At 44.1% G+C, this 20,036-nt stretch overlaps 1 protein-coding gene across 7 annotated transcripts in view; it reads left to right on the top strand.

Moving 5' to 3' along the window:
• Positions 1-20,036, top strand: part of DGCR2 (DiGeorge syndrome critical region gene 2) — a 64,964-nt gene that overhangs the window by 8,146 nt on the left and 36,782 nt on the right. For 3 of the 7 annotated variants that reach the window (XM_077920494.1, XM_028711223.2, XM_077920492.1), the window contains exon 2: positions 13,751-13,783. The exons of the other annotated variants lie outside the window; for them this stretch is intronic. In XM_077920494.1, the coding sequence (XP_077776620.1) occupies positions 13,751-13,783 (33 nt within the window). The remainder of the gene's footprint in view (positions 1-13,750; positions 13,784-20,036) is intronic. 7 annotated transcript variants of the gene reach the window in all.

Genomic DNA, 20,036 nt, shown 5'->3' with positions numbered 1-20,036 from the left:
TTAAAACTATATAATTAGAGAAACAGGAGTACTTCCCTCACTTGGTGTAATGAGGCCGAAGATGCAGGAAAGTGCTACAAAGGTGCTTAGAAGTAAGCTGTATTCCAAAATATTTGGAAAACCAAGGGGCAATTACTGAAGGCCATGTAATTGGAACACTTCCTCCCCTTAAATTCAGATTTCTTTTGGGATTTTCTAGAGAGAATAATATTTCTAGAGTGAATAATTTTTTTTAATTAAAGGACTATATTATTAAGGTTTCTGTCTTGCTTTATGTTCCTATTATAGTGTGTAATACTGTTCTCAAATCTTTCTGAATGTAATAATCGCTATGCAGCATGAGGCTTAGGCCTGAACTTGTATCCTGTGACTCTGTTTCTGCCAGTCAAGTAATCCCTTTTAGCTTTTCAGTAAATCTGTGCTAGTCTCGTTCCCATATTACTATATGCTTACATTTACTCCCCCTGGGATTGGTGCCCTTCTTATTCTCCCCTGTCATGCAAAGGTACCAGACGTACAGAACAGACTCGCGTGCGTGGGTCTCCATTTGACTTGATGGCTACGAATGCGGGATCCCCACATTCAGCAGCTACCGTTTAGTTGTAGGAGTTCCTCTTATACAAATGGAGCTGCCTGCACATCGCTTGGAATTGGCAGTGTTGACAGTGCTGCTTGCTTGCTTTGGATCTGCAGACTTAATCCAGGTTCCCTTTTCTCCTTATCCCTGTAGGAAGCTGCCTTTTATTGAGGCAAGCCATTGTCCAGCTCAGCATTGCATACATGGACTGGCACTAGTGGTTCAGAATCTCCCTGCAACACCCCCCCCCCCAAACTACTAATCACAATGACTACCCTCTGTGCTTGAAATTTGCCATGCACATTTTGCACCTGGCTATCAGCCACTTGGGACGTGGGTGGTGCTGTGATCTAAACCACAGAGCCTAGGGCTTGCTGATCAGAAGGTCGGCGGTTTGAATCCCCGCGACGGGGTGAGCTCCTGTTGCTCAGTCCCTGCTCCTGCCAACCTAGCAGTTCGAAAGCACATCAAAGTGCAAGTAGATTAATAGGTACCGCTCTGGGAAGGTAAACGGTGTTTCCGTGTGCTGCTCTGGTTCGCCAGAAGTGGCTTAGTCATGCTGGCCACATGACCCAGAAGCTGTACACCGGCTCCCTCGTCCAATAAAGCGAGATGAGTGCCGCAGCCCCAGAGTTGGCTGCGACTGGACCTAATGGTCAGGGGTCCCTTTCCCTATACCAGCCACTTGTGACCAAGTGAAGATGCCCAGGCACCAGGATGGTGCCTGATGTCTCTATCATCTGGAGGTGCATGCCTGCGGATCCTTGGAACTTGTTTTTTTCCACACATTTGCAACGCATCCTGTGGAATTCTATCCATTATATCTACACAATCAGAACGAATTTCAGGAACCAAATACAGTGGAACCTCGGGTTACATACGCTTCAGGTTACATACGCTTCAGGTTACAGACTCCGCTAACCCAGAAATAGTGCTTCAGGTTAAGAATTTTGCTTCAGGATGAGAACAGAAATCAGGCTCCAGTGGCGTGGCAGCAGCAGGAGGCCCCATTAGCTAAAGTGATACTTCAGGTTAAGAACAGTTTCAGGTTAAGTACGGACCTCCGGAACGAACTAAGTACTTAACCTGAGGTACCACTGTAATTGTATTGAAAAATATTACTTTTGAGTGGTCTGTCCCCCAAATGGCAACTAGACATCCTGTTCTGACTGTAACCCTGGTTTAAAGAGCCATTTGGTGCCCAGCTTGTATATCTAAGTTTCTAACACTGGTTGCCCTCTGCCTCCATGGTCAGAGACAGTAATGCTTCTGAATACCAGTTGCTGGAAATGGCAGGAGGAGAGAGTGCTCTTGTGTTTGCAGGTTTCCCACAGCCATCTGGTTAGTTATTGTGAGAACAGGATGCTGGACTAGATGGGCCATTGGCCTGATCCGGCAGCCTCCTCTCAGGTTCTTACGAGATGCCAGGGCGTGCACCTGTGACCTTATACACAAAAAGCATGTGCTCCACCACTGAATCTACAGCCCTTCCCCTAAGTCAGGTGATGGATGCTATAAAAACCAATATTACTAGCTGTGTGTTTGTCTAGTGTTTGCATGTCTAAGCTTGCATGTACACCTTGCTCCTGCCTCCGTGTGTGGATCGAGGCCAACCATTGTTCATCATGACATCTTTTTATTACATAGTTTTAAATATAAGCACTCAAACATCACTGCTTCCGTGTGTGATAGCAGCAGAGAAACTGACCAGTCCTGTCCATGCCAATCGGGTGTAGTGTTAGAAACTCAAATATATTTAAGCTAGGCCCCAAATGACTCTTGTGTATTTTGCAGCCTTTTAGCCTTGCTGTTTAGAATATGGTTTTATCCGTGTCTATTTGTCTCTGCCAGCCGAAGATAACCCTGTGGTGGGGCACATACACTGTCTGCTGAAAGGTGCAGGGTCAATCCATTACTTCTTCTTTCTGAAGCTTTGGAAAGCTGTTGACAATCAGTGTGGAGGAGGCAGTATTGAGCAGTAGCTAGAACAGTGGTCTCTTTATTTAAGAGAGCTTTGCAATTTTCCTGTGTCTGATCCAGTGATCTCTCTGGTCCATGAAAACATGCCACAGTGTATATTCTAGTCTTTAAAGGTGCCACAAGAATTTTATTGGTGTATTTTGAGGATGGACCTCCATTTCTTACTCTTAATTGACATTGGCTTTAGCTAGTTTCTATAAGAAAGAAAATTAAAAGACGCCTGCTTCTTGGGAGAAGGGCAATGACAGGCCTAGACAGCATCTTGAGAAGTAGAGACGTCACCTTCCCAACAAAGGTCCGTATAGTTAAAGCCATGGTTTTCCCAGTAGTGATGTATGGAAGTGAGAGCTGGACCATAAAGAAGGCTGATCGCCGAAGAATTGATGCTTTTGAATTATGGTGCTGGAGAAGACTCTTGAGAGTCCCATGGACTGCAAGAAGATCAAACGCATCCATTCTTAAGGAAATCAGCCCTGAGTGGTCACTGGAAGGACAGATTGTGAAGCTGAGGCTCCAGTACTTTGGCCACCTCATGAGAAGAGAAGACTCCCTGGAGAAGACACTGATGCTGGGAAAGATGGAGGGCACAAGGAGAAGGGGGCGACAGAGGACGAGATGGTTGGATAGTGTTTTCGAGGTTACCAGCATGAGTTTGACCAAACTGCGGGAAGTAGTGGAGGACAGAGGTGCCTGGCGTGCTCTGGTCCATGGGGTCACGAAGAGTCGGACACGACTAAACGACTAAACAAAATAAGAAAGAAGCCTACCATTTCCTTGTTGAAGGTTCCCGTTGTAAGAGTAATATGGCTTGAGAACACTAAAAAGTTTGATTGAAAGCCTGAAATGATCACGGCAAGTCCTATTTTATCATAGAATTTCAACATAGGGAGGAATCCAGAGGGTCATCTAATCCTACCCCCTGCAATGCAGTTGGATTGTGTAGAACTTTGATTCAGATTATTGCAGCTCAGGGCAATTGTAATGCTTTAATATTTTTCAGAAACCTGTTATTGTTCAGTGAGGATTTAACACAGGCTAGCTTTTTAGAATATTAATCTTATCAACAGTCAGCAAGACCAGCAGACTGTTATGTAGGGTCACTGGGCATTTTTAGCAGGCTCTTAACCAAAGTTTCTTAATAGCTTCTCCCCACAAGATGGAATAATCAAGGTTACCTGGAGGAAATTTAATATTGTTAAAATCTTGTGTCTCGGCTAATCAACATTAGCTACGAGGCTTACCACTTCTGGTATAATTAAAAATTGATTTGAATCTTGTTTTCTCATTAACCAGGATATACTCTGATTCCCGTTTAATGGAGTTGTACAGTGTGAGATATGCAGGGGCACCACAAACACTGACTTGTTTTATTGACCATCTCTTATGTGTGGTTGCAACCAACCTCCTGCAGGTTCTGGGGTGCCCAGAAGGATTGGGAGATGGTCAGGGTTGTCTGTCATCTGTGTCATAAATTTAGATGCTGAAGCATCAATATGATTTTCTATTGCTTCTTATATCTTCTACATTTTTTAAAGCAGATGAGACCTGTGGGGTAGAATCTGCGGGGTGCCAGAGGTTATGGGGCATTTGCTTCTGGAGAGCTGGCAGCAAATATGTGGATTCTTGGAGTAGTGGCTTTCTCCCTCATCCTTTTAAATTATCTAAACTTGTCTTCTACCATCCAGTATTGTTGATTTTAAAAGAGCTATTTTAATCTGCTTATTTGAATTTGGCCTGTTTGAATAAAGTGCCTTTCCAAAACTGGCTACTTTCACTTATTTGAAGAATGTTTATAGTCATAGAATTGTAGAGCTGGAAGTAGTTCAGTCCCCTGCAATGCAGGAATCTTTCGCCCAATGTGGGGCTTGACCCCACCACGAACCTGAGCTTCTCATGCTCTACCAACAGATTAACTGTTGTATGTAGGGAAAGGAAAGTCAATAGAAGCCAAATTGGGCTAGCTTTGCCTAGCTATGGAAGGGAATGCTCCCTTGGAGAATAACATCCTACTTTCCTGTTTTGTGGGACTTTGAAAAATGCCAAATTTAGCTTTGAAGCGGTGGGATTCTAAACTGGAAGAAGGGGATCTTCTATCACCTGAAGATGTGACTTTATTCCCTGTGGGGATGTTCCCGCCAACTGTTAGGTAAAGCAATTCAATTTGGCTTCTGTTGACTTTTTGCCTAGCCTACCACCTGAAATTAAATCCCCCCTCTTCCTAATATAAAGGACTCCCTCAGATCTATTGATTCCTGTTTCCCACCTACCAAGGAACCAGTCTGTTTCGCCTGGGGCTGGAGACAGTCTTGGGTAACAGCCAGGTCTTGGTTTTCCCCCGAGATTAGGAATCAGCCATTGTTAAGCTCCTTGTTCCCAGCAGGCCTTTACTGCAACTTGATAAAAGGTAAAGGTACCCCTGCCCGTACGGGCCAGTCTTGCCAGACTCTAGGGTTGTGCGCTCATCTCACTCTATAACTTGCACCCGAAGGTGCTTTCGAACTGCTAGGTTGGCAGGCGCTGGGACTGAACGACGGGAGTGCACCCCGCCGCGGGGATTCGAACCGCCGACCTTTCGATCGGCAAGTCCTAGGCACTGAGGCTTTAACCCACAGCGCCACCCGCGTCCCTACTGCAACTTGATACTAGCATCTAAAAGAGCCTTTTTTTTGGAATGTCTGCTTCTTCATCTCCTATTCCATCTTCTTCCCCCATTCTATCTTGGGCCTGTGGACCACATGACCATGGCTTCAGCATCAGCAAAATCCCCCCCCCCCCAATTGATCTGTTTATCATCTAACCTGTTATTGTTTCCTGAACTTATGGAACCCCCCCCTTTTTTCAGAAAAATGGTCACCTAATGAATGGTTGCAATATCAGTCAAATTGGGCGGTTTCAAAATAGTAACTATCTTAATTCCAGGTGACTTCCCCTAGGAATCATATGCACTAATTATCTGACTCCATACAGACACTATTCTAAACTGGTTTGGAGGTTTGGGCTCACATGCTCCTTCCTCCTGGTTCTGGTTAGCTGCAAACCATAGTTTGGTGATGCATCCAGATGTGTAAACCTTGACTTGCTCAAGCCATAGTTCGCCCAGAACCAAAAGATCCCAAGTCGCTGTTTGCAGGGAAGTTGTAGTTTACTGCATTTGGATGCATCGACGAAACATGGTGTACTGTACACTAACCAGAAACCGAAGCTGCTAATTTCACCTGCTTGTGCGCAGATGAAGGTGGACAACGATGAGGAACGTGTGATATAAGATTTGCTGTTGTTCATTACTGATTATGAATGCAGCCCCGCCTCTTTCTAAAGTGGGGTAGATGGTATAGTTAGTTAAAGTACACATAATAATTCAACATGCCAAATGAGATTTAGTGTACTGGAAAAGTTCCTGATTCAAGTCTTTATTTTCTGGAGAAGCCACATAGCTGTCTTCTAAAAGTAGCTCATCGAATAGGGACATGAAGAATTTTGTGTCAGCTAATTACAGAATCTTTTTAGGATCCAGTAGCTGGTGCTGAATCCTGAATTGAAAGGAAAAGAACATTTAATACTATTTTTGGCAGCATTTTTTTTTGCTTCTGTTGCACTTTTTTTTTGTACATTAGAATCTTATTAAACTTTATCCCATTGCCTGATATGATGCGACAGCGTAGCAGAAGTACCCAACCAGTTTCTACATGTGGCAAAAGATGTGAATTTGTGAATCCAGAATTTAGCAAATTCAGGCTTCAAGGAAAATATTTCAGCTCTTTCTCTAAGTGACACGTTGCTTTCTTCATATTTATTGACCTACTTGATTTATATAGCAGAAGTACTCTAGGAAGGCAGGGTGGTGTAGTGGTTAGAGTGTCGGACTAGGACCTGGGAGATCAGTGTTTAAATCCGCACTTAGTCATGAAGCTCACTGTTTGATCTTGGGCCAGTTGCAGCCTCTTAACCTACCTCACAGGGTCGTTGTAGGGATTAACTGAACCATGTATTCCTTGGAGCAAACGATGGGAAATAAATTCAAAAGATAAGCTCTTCTGCTACCTGCTTAAGAAAGCTGGAGGGGGATGTCAGCCAGATGGAGATGTCTGTTGCCAGCTGAGCATCCAGAGATCTCCACATGGCCGTGTTCAAAATTAGCCAGGTGCCAGGCATGTTTTGAAACTGGCATGGGTCCAATGGCAACCATGTGGAGATCTCTGGATGCAAGGTTGATGACTCTGAAAGACGAAAGAGAAGGATCACTTAGAGAAGGATCTGAAACGCTTCCCTTGAAGTTTGAATTGGTTTTATTCTGGGTTGCATTATTTGATGCTTTAATGTAAACTGCTTTGAGATTTGCTCTTTAAAATATGGTTGCAATTGGACCCATGCCAGTCGCAAAACGTGCTTGGGGAATTTCGAATATGGCTCTCCCCGTGTATTTGCGTGGAGATAGTGTTCCTGTTGCAATCCAACTTGGATCAGGCCGTGGCCCCGCAGCTGAAGACAAGTGAGCTAGACTGGCAAGTGGTCTGATTCAGTATAAACCCGCTTCCTAAGAAACGCCTAAGCAAATGCCAGTGAAGGATTGCAGCGAGCCTCAGCCGCATTGTGAGAGGTTCTGTGCAAATGTAATTAAATGATTCGTCATAGATGTCAAAGAGCTGCTCCCTGTGAAGTGGTCCTGAGTGTATTGGCTGTTGTGTTCCAAGTGCGAAATGGGCCCTGGCTGAGCAGACTTGGACGGCTGCCTGGGCAGCTTTGTCCTGACCACCCACACTGCGAATCTTGATTGGCCCAGGAGGCACGTCTTAACTTGGCATCATTTCCCCTCATTCTCTCAAGTAGTGATAGAAGAAGGCACACACCATCCTTTTTGCTTATTTTAGTCTATAACGGAGCTGGTCTCGCTCCTAGTGCCAAGCACATTTGGCTACGAAGTGATATAATCCGGTAGAGCAGAGGTGGGAAACTTTTTCAGCTTGGGATCTGCGTTCCCATTTGGGCAACCTTGGGGCCACATGCCAGTGTTGGGCATGGCTAGAGGGGGAAATGGGTGGAGCAAAGAATGTACCATTGATCTCTGCACGGTAGATGGTTTCTGCATAATGCTCCACTCCATCCTCCATATAGGCAAGATCAATGAGGTATTCCAGCCTGGCAAAAACATTCAGTGGCAAAGCAGGGCAGCAAGGGATGTAGCCTGGGGAGTGTTCTGAGGGCCACATAGGTCTGGAGGGCCACCCTTGGACTTGGGGTTCCCCACCCCTGAGCTGAAACCGAAGATGATGAATGCCGGACCTAAGCTTCCTCTGTGCTTGAACAGTAGCAGCATGCCTGGGTAGGGGAGCATGTGAATATTTTGCAGCTTTTTTTTTAGTATTGGAATCTGGGTTTCTCCAATCTTGAATAGCCTGCAAGAGCAAGAAAACTTGGCTGAGATCATGCATGTTATTTTTGTCGTCCCCCATTCCCCCAGCGCTGAGTCTGCAAGTGCCTTGATTTCCGCTGAGCATCAACAGTTTTTAAGGGTCAGCAACTCCATTTATTTAATTAATGAAAAAAGGCTATAAAATGTACGCGGTTTGATTCACGTTACGGCAAATGTGCATAATCTAGCTGAGGCGCTCTCAACCTGGTTCTCTCCTGGTGCTTTGGACTGTAATTTCCATCGCCTGCCTGCCTGCCTAGCTGTGCTGACTGAGACTGATGGGAACTGAAGTCCAAAACATCTGGAGGGCACCAAGTTGGGGATGGCTGAGCTAGTCTATTTTGAATAGTAGGGGACTTTCAGTGGTGGAATGTTCTTTTGGCAATGTTTATATCAGTGCATGTAAAGTTGTTCTTATCGTATCTGCAAAGGATAGTTCATTAGGCTCAGTGGTTGTGTCTATAAATGGTCCATGCTGGTGTTTACTACTTTCATTGATAAAGCAATGTAGGAGAGCATTGTATGCACAACTGTTTTAAAATACCAATATGAATATTTATTAAATAAGGTATAAACTTAAGTAGACCAGTAAGCCATTAAACATACCAAATATCCTAGGCTCATTCAAAGCAAAGATGTGATCCAATGGGTAACACGCCTTCTATACTTCAGGCTATTATGCTCTTTAATATCACAGAGTCCAAATATAATCATATATATATCTAAATGTAAGGCTGTCATCATGCAGCCCCTGTTGGAGGATTTGTAGCACTGCATCACAATACTGGATCTGCATGATGTTAGGATGAGGAAGGGGAGCAAAACAGAAGTCAGTTTGCACAGTGGTGTATAGGGGGAGGGATGGCAGAGGGTTGGTCATCTGAGCAATAAGAGGTACAGTGCCTGCTTAGCGTTAGTATATCTGTGTATGTGTTTCATTTTCTTATGAGCAACACGTCTGCATTAGTGACAAGGCAGGAAGGTCCATTCAGCTGATTTTGGACTTGCAGTTCAGAAATGGGTGGAAGTTAATACTACAGAATATCTAATTTGTCTGGTGTGACCACTTCCATCCAATGTATTATGCTGAGGCAGGGCATATGTACCACTGGAGCCTCCATGAGTCTGAATTTGTACTGCACATATATACGTATTCTCAACATCAGCACAATCATATTATTAGAATATCTTTAATAATAGGGCTGCTTCTCAGAGAAATCCCACTCTATTTAATTTAGTTGATTGATCCATTTTACATAGGTGTAAAACCAATAGCTTTGAAGCCAAACTAATTCTGAGTCCTTCATAGGTAGTTTTGGTAGTTTGTGCTCATTTGACTTTCTCTTGTGCTAGCACTTTGCTTAGGACTTATTCCTTGTTTGCTTGCCATCATGAGGTAATAGTTCTTCTGCAATGCAAAGTAAGTAGTTCATTTACTGAACTGCCCCCAATATTTTGGAAGGAAGAGAAGTATTTGAGCCAGATTTCTGCATTGTGTAATCTGCAGCTCTCTTTAGGCATTTGGGTTTTCTTGCTTTCCTTCATATTTTGGAAGAACATGAGGTGCTTGGAAAATATACCCCTCTTTTCAGCATTTGAAAAAAGGTCTCTTTGTTTTTGAACGCACCACATCTTCAGCAGAGAGGGAGGCCCGAGGAATTTAGAACCAGGGATTCGGTTCACCCACTTTAAGAAATGTCCTTGCCAATCCTGATGTTCAGCCAAAATGACACATTTCTTTAGCTTATTGTGTTGATCTTACTGGCACAGCATCTGGCCTCTTCTGAACAAAGGGCAAAATTGCAAATGTTCAGTTTGGGAACGAGAGACTTGCGAGGATAAAGGTGATGCTGGGGCAGACCCAAGTTCATTTGCAGCTCTTCAAATTACTTGGGGCTGTGCTCCTCAAACTGCCCTCAGGAAATAAGCCCCATTCAGGATTTTTTTCCAGCTGATATGCATGCGCCAGTTGTTTAAAATCTAAAAAGAGGCTGCTGGATGAGGCCAGTGGCCCATCTAGCCCAGCATGCTGTTCTCACCATGGCCAGCCAGGTGTCTATGGGAAGCCTGAAAGCAGGACCTAAGTGCAACAGCAACTCTCCCCACTTGCAGATACCAGCATCTGGTATCCAAAAGCTTACCTCTGACAGTGGAGGTAGAATTATCCTCCACGAACTTGTCGAACCATAAGCTGTGTGAAGAAGTACTTCCTTTTGCCTCTCCTAAATCTTCCAACATGCATCTTCATGGGGTGTCCACAGGTTCCAGTGTGAAAAAGTGCTTTCCCCCCACTTTCTCCATACAACACATGGTTTTATATGCTTCCATCATGTTGCTTTTCACTTGCCTTTCCTCTAAACGGCACTATTTTTGGGAATATTTCTGAATCCTGCCTACTCAACCAGAGCGGTCAATATCGACCTCCTCCCCTCAGTGGTTGGGCTGTTCCAGGGAGTGAATAAAATTCTTTCAGGCGGGAAGGGTACCCGTGAAAAAAAGTTTGTGAGCTACAGTGAAAAATATATAATGAGGGGCTATGGGCCTTCTTGGGAGAAGGGCAATGACAGGCCTAGACAGCATCTTGAGAAGTAGAGACGTCACCTTGCCAACAAAGGTCCGTATAGTTAAAAGCCATGGTTTTCCCAGTAGTGATGTATGGAAGTGAGAGCTAGACCATAAAGAAGGCTGATCGCCGAAGAATTGATGCTTTTGAATTATGGTGCTGGAGAAGACTCTTGAGAGTCCCATGGACTGCAAGAAGATCAAACGCATCCATTCTTAAGGAAATCAGCCCTGAGTGGTCACTGGAAGGACAGATTGTGAAGCTGAGGCTCCAGTACTTTGGCCACCTCATGAGAAGAGGAGACTCCCTGGAGAAGACACTGATGCTGGGAAAGATGGAGGGCACAAGGAGAAGGGGGCGACAGAGGACGAGATGGTTGGATAGTGTTTTCGAGGTTACCAGCATGAGTTTGACCAAACTGCGGGAAGTAGTGGAGGACAGAGGTGCCTGGCGTGCTCTGGTCCATGGGGTCACGAAGAGTTGGACACGACTAAACGACTAAACAACAACAACAACAAATGGGCCTCAGAAATAAAGGGTGTGTACAGAGTACACATCTATTGCCAATGAGAAACCTCCATGTTTAATAAGATGCTTCTACAATACAAAAGTATTCCCTGTATCTTAATGATTCTTAGTAATGGTGATTGATGATATTTCTTGACTTTATTTTCCTTTTCTAAAAAATTGTGTTGGGGTCAATGATAACTTTATAAGCTCATCAAGGGGTCGGTGAACTCAAAAGGCTTGGAAAACTGCTAAATATTGAAGATCCAGAGATAATTGTGCTGAAGGGCACTATTAGAAGTGACCTTAGCCGACAATGTCTGGCCACCGATGTTGTCTCCACATGATTCGATCACCATTTGTGCCACATTGCAGTCATTCAGCAAGGCCCCTGATCCTCACGAGAGGCTTACTTTGGGGGTGCTGGAGGAGGAAAATTTTGCTTATATCATCCTGCTTTCAGGTCATTTTTCTCTGGCTCTAACCCTGTGGATGATAAGAAACATTTTTTTTCCTAAGGTGGCAACATCACTGTTTATTTTAAAGCAACTAATATGGTGAAATTGCGTAAGGAAACTAGCAGAAGCAAAGCACGATCTTGCATAATTGTCTGGTCCCAAAGTATTCCGACCAGTAACAAGAGGGTGCCGTACCTGCAACACTGTCTGTGTTGTTCCTTATTCTTTATGAACACAAAACATAACTTTCTCCATAAACATAAATTATGAGTGTTGGAGCCTAGCCAACCATTCTGTAGTTGACCTGTATTAGAACTCTTATTTATGCAATGTCTTGTACGGTGCACAGCTGCAGAGGTTGAATGCTGCTCCGAGGACACGATTTGGCAAGATCGACTTAGTACAACAGTCCCCTTCACCCAATCTGAGCATCATCTCCCCCCGCCCCCGTCCCAGTACAGCTGATCAAAGAGTCTTGCTATCCAGTGTCTGGGACTCCTACAAATGTTCTCTGTGTTCTCCTCTTAAATTTCTTTGAAGATACTACTTTATACTGTCAGAAGGATTACCAGCATAGCCTTAATTTTTCAAATAATACGTTTGGAGTTTCATCATGCACACTTAAGAGCAGATGAAAAGGGTGCAACAAGACATAGATTGTCTGCCTTTAATTTAAAGTACTTGAAGTGCAACCTGCCGGGATGTAGAGACTTGGATCTGTTTTTTCGGTGCCACTTGTTAGCATGTAAGCAAATTTAAGGTGTGTGCATATTATGGACTCCAAATGTTCCAAGTGTTTCTCAGCAATCCTCACAACAGCTATTTAAGATAGGACAATATTATCCCTGTGATGCAGATGTGAGGGCTAAAAAAAAAAGTAGCTTACATTTAGTGGGTTTATTGGTTGGGGGAAAGCTGCACTGGAGAGCAATGGCTGTTGGCCATGTTGGAACATAAAAGGCAATATACTTCTGAATTCCAGTTGGGAAAAGCGGTTTCCTCCATATGTTGCTGAGGAAGCAGGATGCTCTCACCCAGTGGTGTGTTACACCACCACTTCACCTGGAACCAACCAGGTGTTTGCTTGTTTATTTGAGAACGTGGCCCATCCAATACTATTTTCAAAGGCATGTTGGGCAAAAGGGTACATACAGATATAGACACAAGGGTGCCCAACATGTAGCACTGATCAGTGTTCAAAATTCACCAGGCACGTTTGGCTACTGGCACAGGTCCAATTGCGACCATGTGGAGATTGCTGGGCACCAGGTTGGCAACCACAGCTTAAAAACCTCTGCCTTAGTCCATAATTAATACCATTTCCATTTCCGCTGTGTGTGTTTCTCCTTCTTGCATACTGGGACAAGTGAATTGTCGTAAGAGCAAGCTATGTCAAACAATGTAGTTGAGATAGCACAATCATTGAATCGTGGAATTGTAGCATTGGACCCAAGGGTCATCTAGTCCAACCCCCTGGCGAACACACATTCCGTGGTGGTGACCATGACTTAGGTTTAAGGTGGTATCTGGCGCCTGGCTTATACATCTGAGTTTCTAACACCGGCACTGATGTGGGACTTGAAATGTTGCTAAAACCCCAGCCCAGTTTGCACATCACTGTAAACCATGGTTAATGGCTTAGTGTGAACATGCTGCTCTCCCCCACTTTGCTGCTGCTCGCTAGCATGTGGGGGGAAACAATCACAGTCTCTGATTGAGCATTTTGTCTGAGTTGGGATCATGGGTTCTGTTGTTCCAAACAAACCATGATCTGTAGCCAAGGTTTGCTCTTGGCTTACTGAGCATGGTTTGTCTGGGCAAAGCATAAACTGACGAGACATAACAATACGCCAGGAATTGTGGATCTCTCCCCAGTTGTGGGAAGGAGCAAAGTGAGCGAAATTGGTCTGCTCGTAGTAAACTATTAAAGGTGGCTTACAGTGATGTGTGAATGAGGCTAGTAATGTATTAATGCAAGTAATTGTCAGAGTGCATTGCTGAGCTGTGTGGTGGTGGTTAGTTGAATATGCCCACTCCCTCTTTCCAACATGACCTTTCCTTTGGAAGGTCTGCATTGTGCTCATGAAAGACATTTGACTCTATGCTTTAGCAGGCATGTGTACCTTGTTGAAGTAGCTTAGCTTCATGCCTCCATCCATATTTCATTTTTTTTAAGGGGCAGTTGACCTCTCTGATATTGGTACATTTAAGTCTCCTATTCTTTTGTAAGTTTTCTTTTACATTTCAACCTGCAGGTGCAAGACTAGCTCTGGCAAGACTTCTTTCAGGTGAGTGTTCGATGTGGACGGATTGTTGACAGGGTCAGATAACCTAACCAAATGGTGTTTACAGCTTTTGAATTTAACAATTTTGTGCCATGCTTTTCTTTTTGATGCCCAGTGTGTTCTGCATATTACATTCTAGCAGTAGGACACAGGATCCACTAATAAACTAAATTGGTACAGTAGATTCAGGACAAAGTGTGCAGTATGTAATTAGCAGAGTAGAATAGATAGCTCTAAAAGACAAAAAGGCAAATTCCTGGAAGGTGGGTCCGATTACAGCTGTTGACCATGATAGCTAAATGAAACCTCCAGCTTCAGGGGCAATAGAACTCTGAATGCTAGTTGGTGGGGAGGCTGTTGCATTGAAGCCCTGCTGGTGGGCTTCTCAGATACGTCTGATTGGCTACTGTGGCCAGCAGGATGGTAGACTAGGAGGAGAAGTTTGGTCTGCATTTGCTTGCTTCCCTCTCTATTCTTCTCTTACTGTTGTATTCTTTCTATTACAATGCAAGCCTGTGGGCAGGGACTGTTTCGTGTTGTACTTCCTGCCACACTGCTTAATTTTTTTAAGTGCCTTTATAAATGGTGATCAAGCAGGACTCTTAAGTTATTGAGGCAATTGATCCAAAGCAGGTGTGACCCTGTAGATGTTGCTGAATTACAGCTCCCATAAGCCTCAGCAAGCATAGCCAGTGGCCAGGGATGATGGGAGTTGTAGTTCAGCAGCATCTGCAGGCCCAAAGGTCTCTCCACACCTGCTTCAAAAGATTCTCCAAACTTCAGGAGTGACATTTGTGGTGCAGGGAGGAGTGGACTTTGTGGAAAGGGCTCCCCTGATCATTCTGCTGAGTGCACGGAAGGCATCTCATAGGTTTTTGCACCCCAGCCATTTTATTTCCATGCATCATATCTTTTTCTTAAAGGAAATCTTGAAAGCCTTGATGCATTTAATTAAAATTGGTGCAGAAAACTCTTTGAGGAACTTCTCTTATGCCATTTTGGTTAGGCTTTTTTGTGTTTTTTTTTAAGTTGGAAGAACTCAAATCTGCCTCAGACTCTTTAAGCAAGCCCTTGAATCTCACAATGCAGGCTTGACATTTTGCTTGACACAGCTTGCTATACTGTCAAGATGTCTTTCATAAAAAAACCCCAACCTGCCGACATGTGAGGGCTGCTAAAAAGCCTCTGCTATGAATCCATACGCTCATCCTTGGGCTCATCCCATCAGTTGCCAAATATGACATGGTAGCCGTTGGAAATCCAGCCCAAAGATGTGAGAAGCTTTCATGGTTATACTAACTCCCTCAGACTTGTCCAGTAGTTTTAACTTAATATGGTTGCTTAATAGTCATGCTATTAGGATTTGGAAGCTTTTCCTCTGCTGAAGGATTTGCTTGGAAAGTTTGAAGTGGTTCAGCTAATGCTTACACTTCAACTTGCCCTGTTTCCTTCATGCAAGTAAGCGCATGAGCGTGAGCACTATCAGTGTCACAAACTCAGATATATAAGCTAGGTGCCAAATTGTTCCTTTAATCAGGGTTACTGTTGCCAAAACAGAATGCCTGGTTGCCATTTTTGGACCAGACACCTCAAAAGTCGTATTTTGCAGTGTGACCTGAAATTCATTCTGATTGTGCAGATAAAATATAACTGATACAGTGGTACCTCCGGTTACAAACGCTTCAGGTTACGAGCTCCACTAACCCGGAAGTAGCTGTTCCTGGTTGCGAACTTTGCCCCAAGATGCGGACAGAAGTCACACGCTGGAAGCGCTGCAGCAGCGGGAGGCCCCATTAGCGCAAGTGCGCCTCAGGATAAGAACAGTTTCAGCTTAAGAACGGACCTCCGGAACGAATTAAGTTCATAACCAGAGGTACCACTGTAGAATTCTACAGCATGTGTTGCTAGTGTGTTAAAACAGTCAAGATTCAAGGATCCCCAGGCATGTACCTCCAGATGGTGGAGACAGTGACTGATAGCCAGGTGCAAAATGCGCTTGACACTTGGCTAATTTTGAACGCTGCTTCGAAATCTATATGTTTTTAGTGGGGCAGCCCAGACTTTGATCTAGTGTTGGCATGGGGGAGGGAACAGGTTTCTTGTGCCTTTAGTGGCTGCATGGCAGGCAGAAATACAATAGGCTAAGCCTTTTATGGTATGGACTTACAGTTATGGGAAAAGCTTCACTATGGCTGTGTTGTCTAATTTTGTGTTATGCCATGCCTCCGCTCCCCATGGGAGGCAGCTCTGTTGTATTTTGCCATGCCACCTCGGCAACCTGCAGCACTGCCTCAAAATTCGAAATGTGCCCACTGGTCCAAAAAATTTGACAACCCCTGGTCTACAGCCTGCTGCAGTTTCTCATACTGCAGCTGCTAACTGTTAATGTCCTACTGTAGGGACAGTCACATTTTCTGGCATAAGAACATGCACTCGCCCAGCTTCAAAATCAGTAGAACTCATTCCAGAGTTTTATCAGTGTGAACATAAAGGAAGTATGGTACACCACTGGCAGTGAACAATAGGGGCGAGGGGACAGGGTCTTAGGAGTCCTTTCTGGCATGATGAGTGTAGTGATAAAAGCTTATCCTAGTTCTCATCTGTGAAACGCTGGAGGGCTTGCTTGAAGCATCCAGCTCTCTGCTTTCCTTTTAATCTCCGGTTGGTTCTGCAGTGGCTGCATTGCAGTGCATGTTTTGATCTCAAGCAGTAGAGGCACGAACAGACTGAAAGTGGTTACTGTGCAAAGCTGAAGAGAACAGTGGTCAAGAGGTTGGGATCTAGGGATGTCTCAAAGAATCATAGAATTGTAGAGCTGGAAAGGATCATCTAGTCCAGTCTCCTGCAATGTAGGAATCTCAACTAGATCATACATGACAGATGGCCATCCAGCCTTTGCTTAAAAACCTCCAAGGAAGGAGAGTCCACAACCTTTCAAGAATGTCTGTTCCACTGTTGAACATCTCTTACTGTCAGAAAGTTTTTTCCGATGTTTAGTATGAATTTCCTTTCTTGTAACTCGAATCCATTGGTTTGGGTCCTATCCTCAAGAGCCGGAGAAAACAAGCTTGCTCCATCTTCCATGTGACAGCCTTTTAGATATTTGAAGATGGCTGTCATATCTCCTTTCAGTCTCTTCATTTCCAGGCTGAACATACCCAGCTACCTCTTCTGTTCCTCATAAGGGTTTACCTTATTGTTTCCAGACCCTTGATCATCTTGGTTTCCCTCCTTTGCACACGTTCCAGCTTGTCAGTATCCTTGAATTGTGCCACCCAGAACTAGACACAGTATTCTAGGTGTGGTCTGACCAAGGCAGAATAGAGTGGGACTGTTACTTCCCTTGATCAAGACACTATACTTCTGTTCATGCTGCACCACACTGTTGACTAATGTTAAACTTGTGGTCTACTAAGACCCCTAGATCCTTTTCACATGGTGTCCCCCATTTCATATTTGTGCAGCTGGTTCTTCCTGCCTAAGTGTAAAACCTTACATTTGTTTCTGTTGTCGATGGTAACAGCTTTGGTCTGTTTTGTTTTGTTACTCCTGGATTACAAGCTGTGCTTGGGAAGTTCTTTTTCACCATTTGAGTAGAAAGGTGGTGACTGTTTTTCACGGTTAGAATTCCTCAGGTGTTTTCTCCTGATGGACATGAATGTTGTTGTCTACTCTTGAATTGTGGATCAGGACAGCTGAGAACATAAGCATATTCCTTGCCCTGTGTGTAGTCCTTTTCATGGAATTCTCTAGGCCAATTCACAGATGTACTTTTGCTTATTTAATACATGAATATGCCACTTTTTCATCCAAGGATCTCAGGGTGGTGTACATGATTCTTCCCTCCTTATTTTGTCATCGCAACAACCCTGTGAGTTGGCTAGGCTGCGAGACAGGAACTCGTCTGACATGACCCAGTGAACTTCATGGCTGAGTGGGAATTCAAACCCTAGCCTCCCAGGTCATTGCCCAACACTATTAACCATAACACTACAGCTCCCATTGTCCCTGGCCATTGACTTAACCAGCTGGGGTTGATGGGAGTTGTAGTCCAACATCTGGGGACCTGATGTTGATGAACACTACACTAGTTTAAATAATGTGGGTAATGATCCGGAAGTGCTTACTTTTGGAACTGTATAAGCGGCTTGGCAAAGGCTGCCTTCTGGTCATGTAGTTCTGTCACCTTAGGGTGGACCTTCAAATTCTTTTTTGGAAGATCAGTACTTCCAAGCCTTTGCCCCGTGGTCTTTGTATACAGCCATGGCCTGTTGAATTCAGCGGGACTTGTGTGTGTGTGCATATGCATATTTAACCACCCCCAACCTGGTACCCTTCAGATGTTTTGGACTACAACCTGACCAGTCCAAGCCAGCACGATGTGCCGCTCAAACTGATGGGAGGTTCAGTGCAAACATCTGGAGGGCACCAAGTTGGGAGAGGCTGAATATAGGACCTAGTCACATGTAGAACATATGTTGAACTACTAAAGATTTCTTTGAGACAAACGGTCTTCACATCGTACATGCTCATCATGTATAAACTTCATTGTGGAATAATGCTTAACAATTGGTTGTGTTGCCAACAACGTTAGCCTCCTAACAATGTCCCATCGCATCAAAATGCTTGCATTGTCAGATACTTAGCAAAGGACTGTGGCTGTTCGTTCCTTTAAAACGTAGTCTTATTTCAAACAAAAGTAATACTTAGCTGGCTTCTGTGCTAGAAACCCAAAACCAATAGTTGCTGAATGTAATGAGGTGTTTGTGGTAGGCCGGCAATTACATCGTGTAAATGTTTGTTCTTTGCTCTACATGCTACAAGGGAGAGATCGAATATGTGAATAAGATTATATGGCCAGTCCTGAGATGCAGCAGCTCTGAAAAAGAGAGCAACTGCTTCATCCTAAAAATGTGAGCTGGCTTCTTGATGTGAAGCCCTGGGATGATTAAGTGACACAGCATTTTGTGCATTTATTTGGTGTTGCAACAAGTCTTTGGGACGCGTTCCACTTTATATTTTTCACTTGGGCGTGAATTCCAGAGTACGTACAGAGTCCATGTGTGTGCTTCCATGGAGGGCTGCACATGCATGCTTAAATTGCTTTCTTTGGAGAAGTGCATCAAACTGACAGCTGGAACTGGGCTCTGCTTCCCAAGTATTTCTCCAGGACAAACTGCACTTTAAAAGAACATTTGCGTACCATTCTCAAATGTGCTGGTGCATCATAACTGTTTTGTATTTTGGTTGTTAGTTCAAAATGTAGAATGCAAAATGTAGATGCCCCATTGAAGTTTTGCTAGAACTCCCATTAACTTCACCGGCTACCTGTTCCTTTCTGGGCCCAGTTCGAAGTGCTGTTTTTGACTTTTGAGGCTCTTCATTGATACGGAGCCACAGTATCTGAAGGACTGCCTCTTCCCTTATGTACCTGCCTGTTCAATGAGCTAATTTATGGTGGCTCTGTGCTGAGTACCCTCACTATCTGAGCAGTGTTAGAAACTGAGATATGAAAGCTAGGACCTGAATGGCAGCTTAAACCTAGGTTATGGGCGCAGCAATGAATGTAGGTATGGCAGGTTGCTATAAAGGGCCTTCTTAGCAGTGGCACCCTGTTTATTGAATGCTCTTTCCAGAGATGCTCTCCTGATGCCTTTGTCAGTGACCTTTTGTTCTCAAACATAGCCATTTTTATTCTCCCAGACCTTTAAAATCTCATAGTTTAGCCTCTGAATTTACTCTTGGAAGTGACTAAAAGTTGTATATTGCTGCTTAGGTTTATTAGACCCCTTTTAGCTGGTTTAGTGCTGTGTTCCTTGTGTTTTAGGATTTTTATTTTATTCCCCCCTTGGTTCTTGAATTAACCCCCAGAGCACACAGGGTGGTTAATAAATGCAGTAAAATCATTTTGAGAATGGCACATAAGGAGGTTGGCTTAAAATGAATTACACAATGAGTTCATCTAATTCAGGCCCTCCAGATGTTTTGACCTACAACTCCCATGATCCCTAGCTAACAGGACCGGCGGTCATGGATGATGGGAATTGTAGTCCAAAACATCTGGAGGGCTGAAGGTTGGGGATGCCTGATGTAATCCATCTACTCTGATGGTGACTTTCCATTGTCTCAAGCAGAGTATCTCTCCTTGTACTCCTGCTTCCTGAGATCCTTTTAACTGGAGATGCTGGAGATTAAACTTGGGGCCTTCCTGTATTTAGAGCAGTGGTGTTCATACTTCTTTCAAAGAGGGCCAGAT

Source organism: Podarcis muralis, chromosome 16 (assembly GCF_964188315.1).
Source record: "Podarcis muralis chromosome 16, rPodMur119.hap1.1, whole genome shotgun sequence".
NCBI lineage: Eukaryota > Metazoa > Chordata > Lepidosauria > Squamata > Lacertidae > Podarcis > Podarcis muralis.
This window is presented reverse-complemented; position numbering and strand designations above follow the sequence as displayed.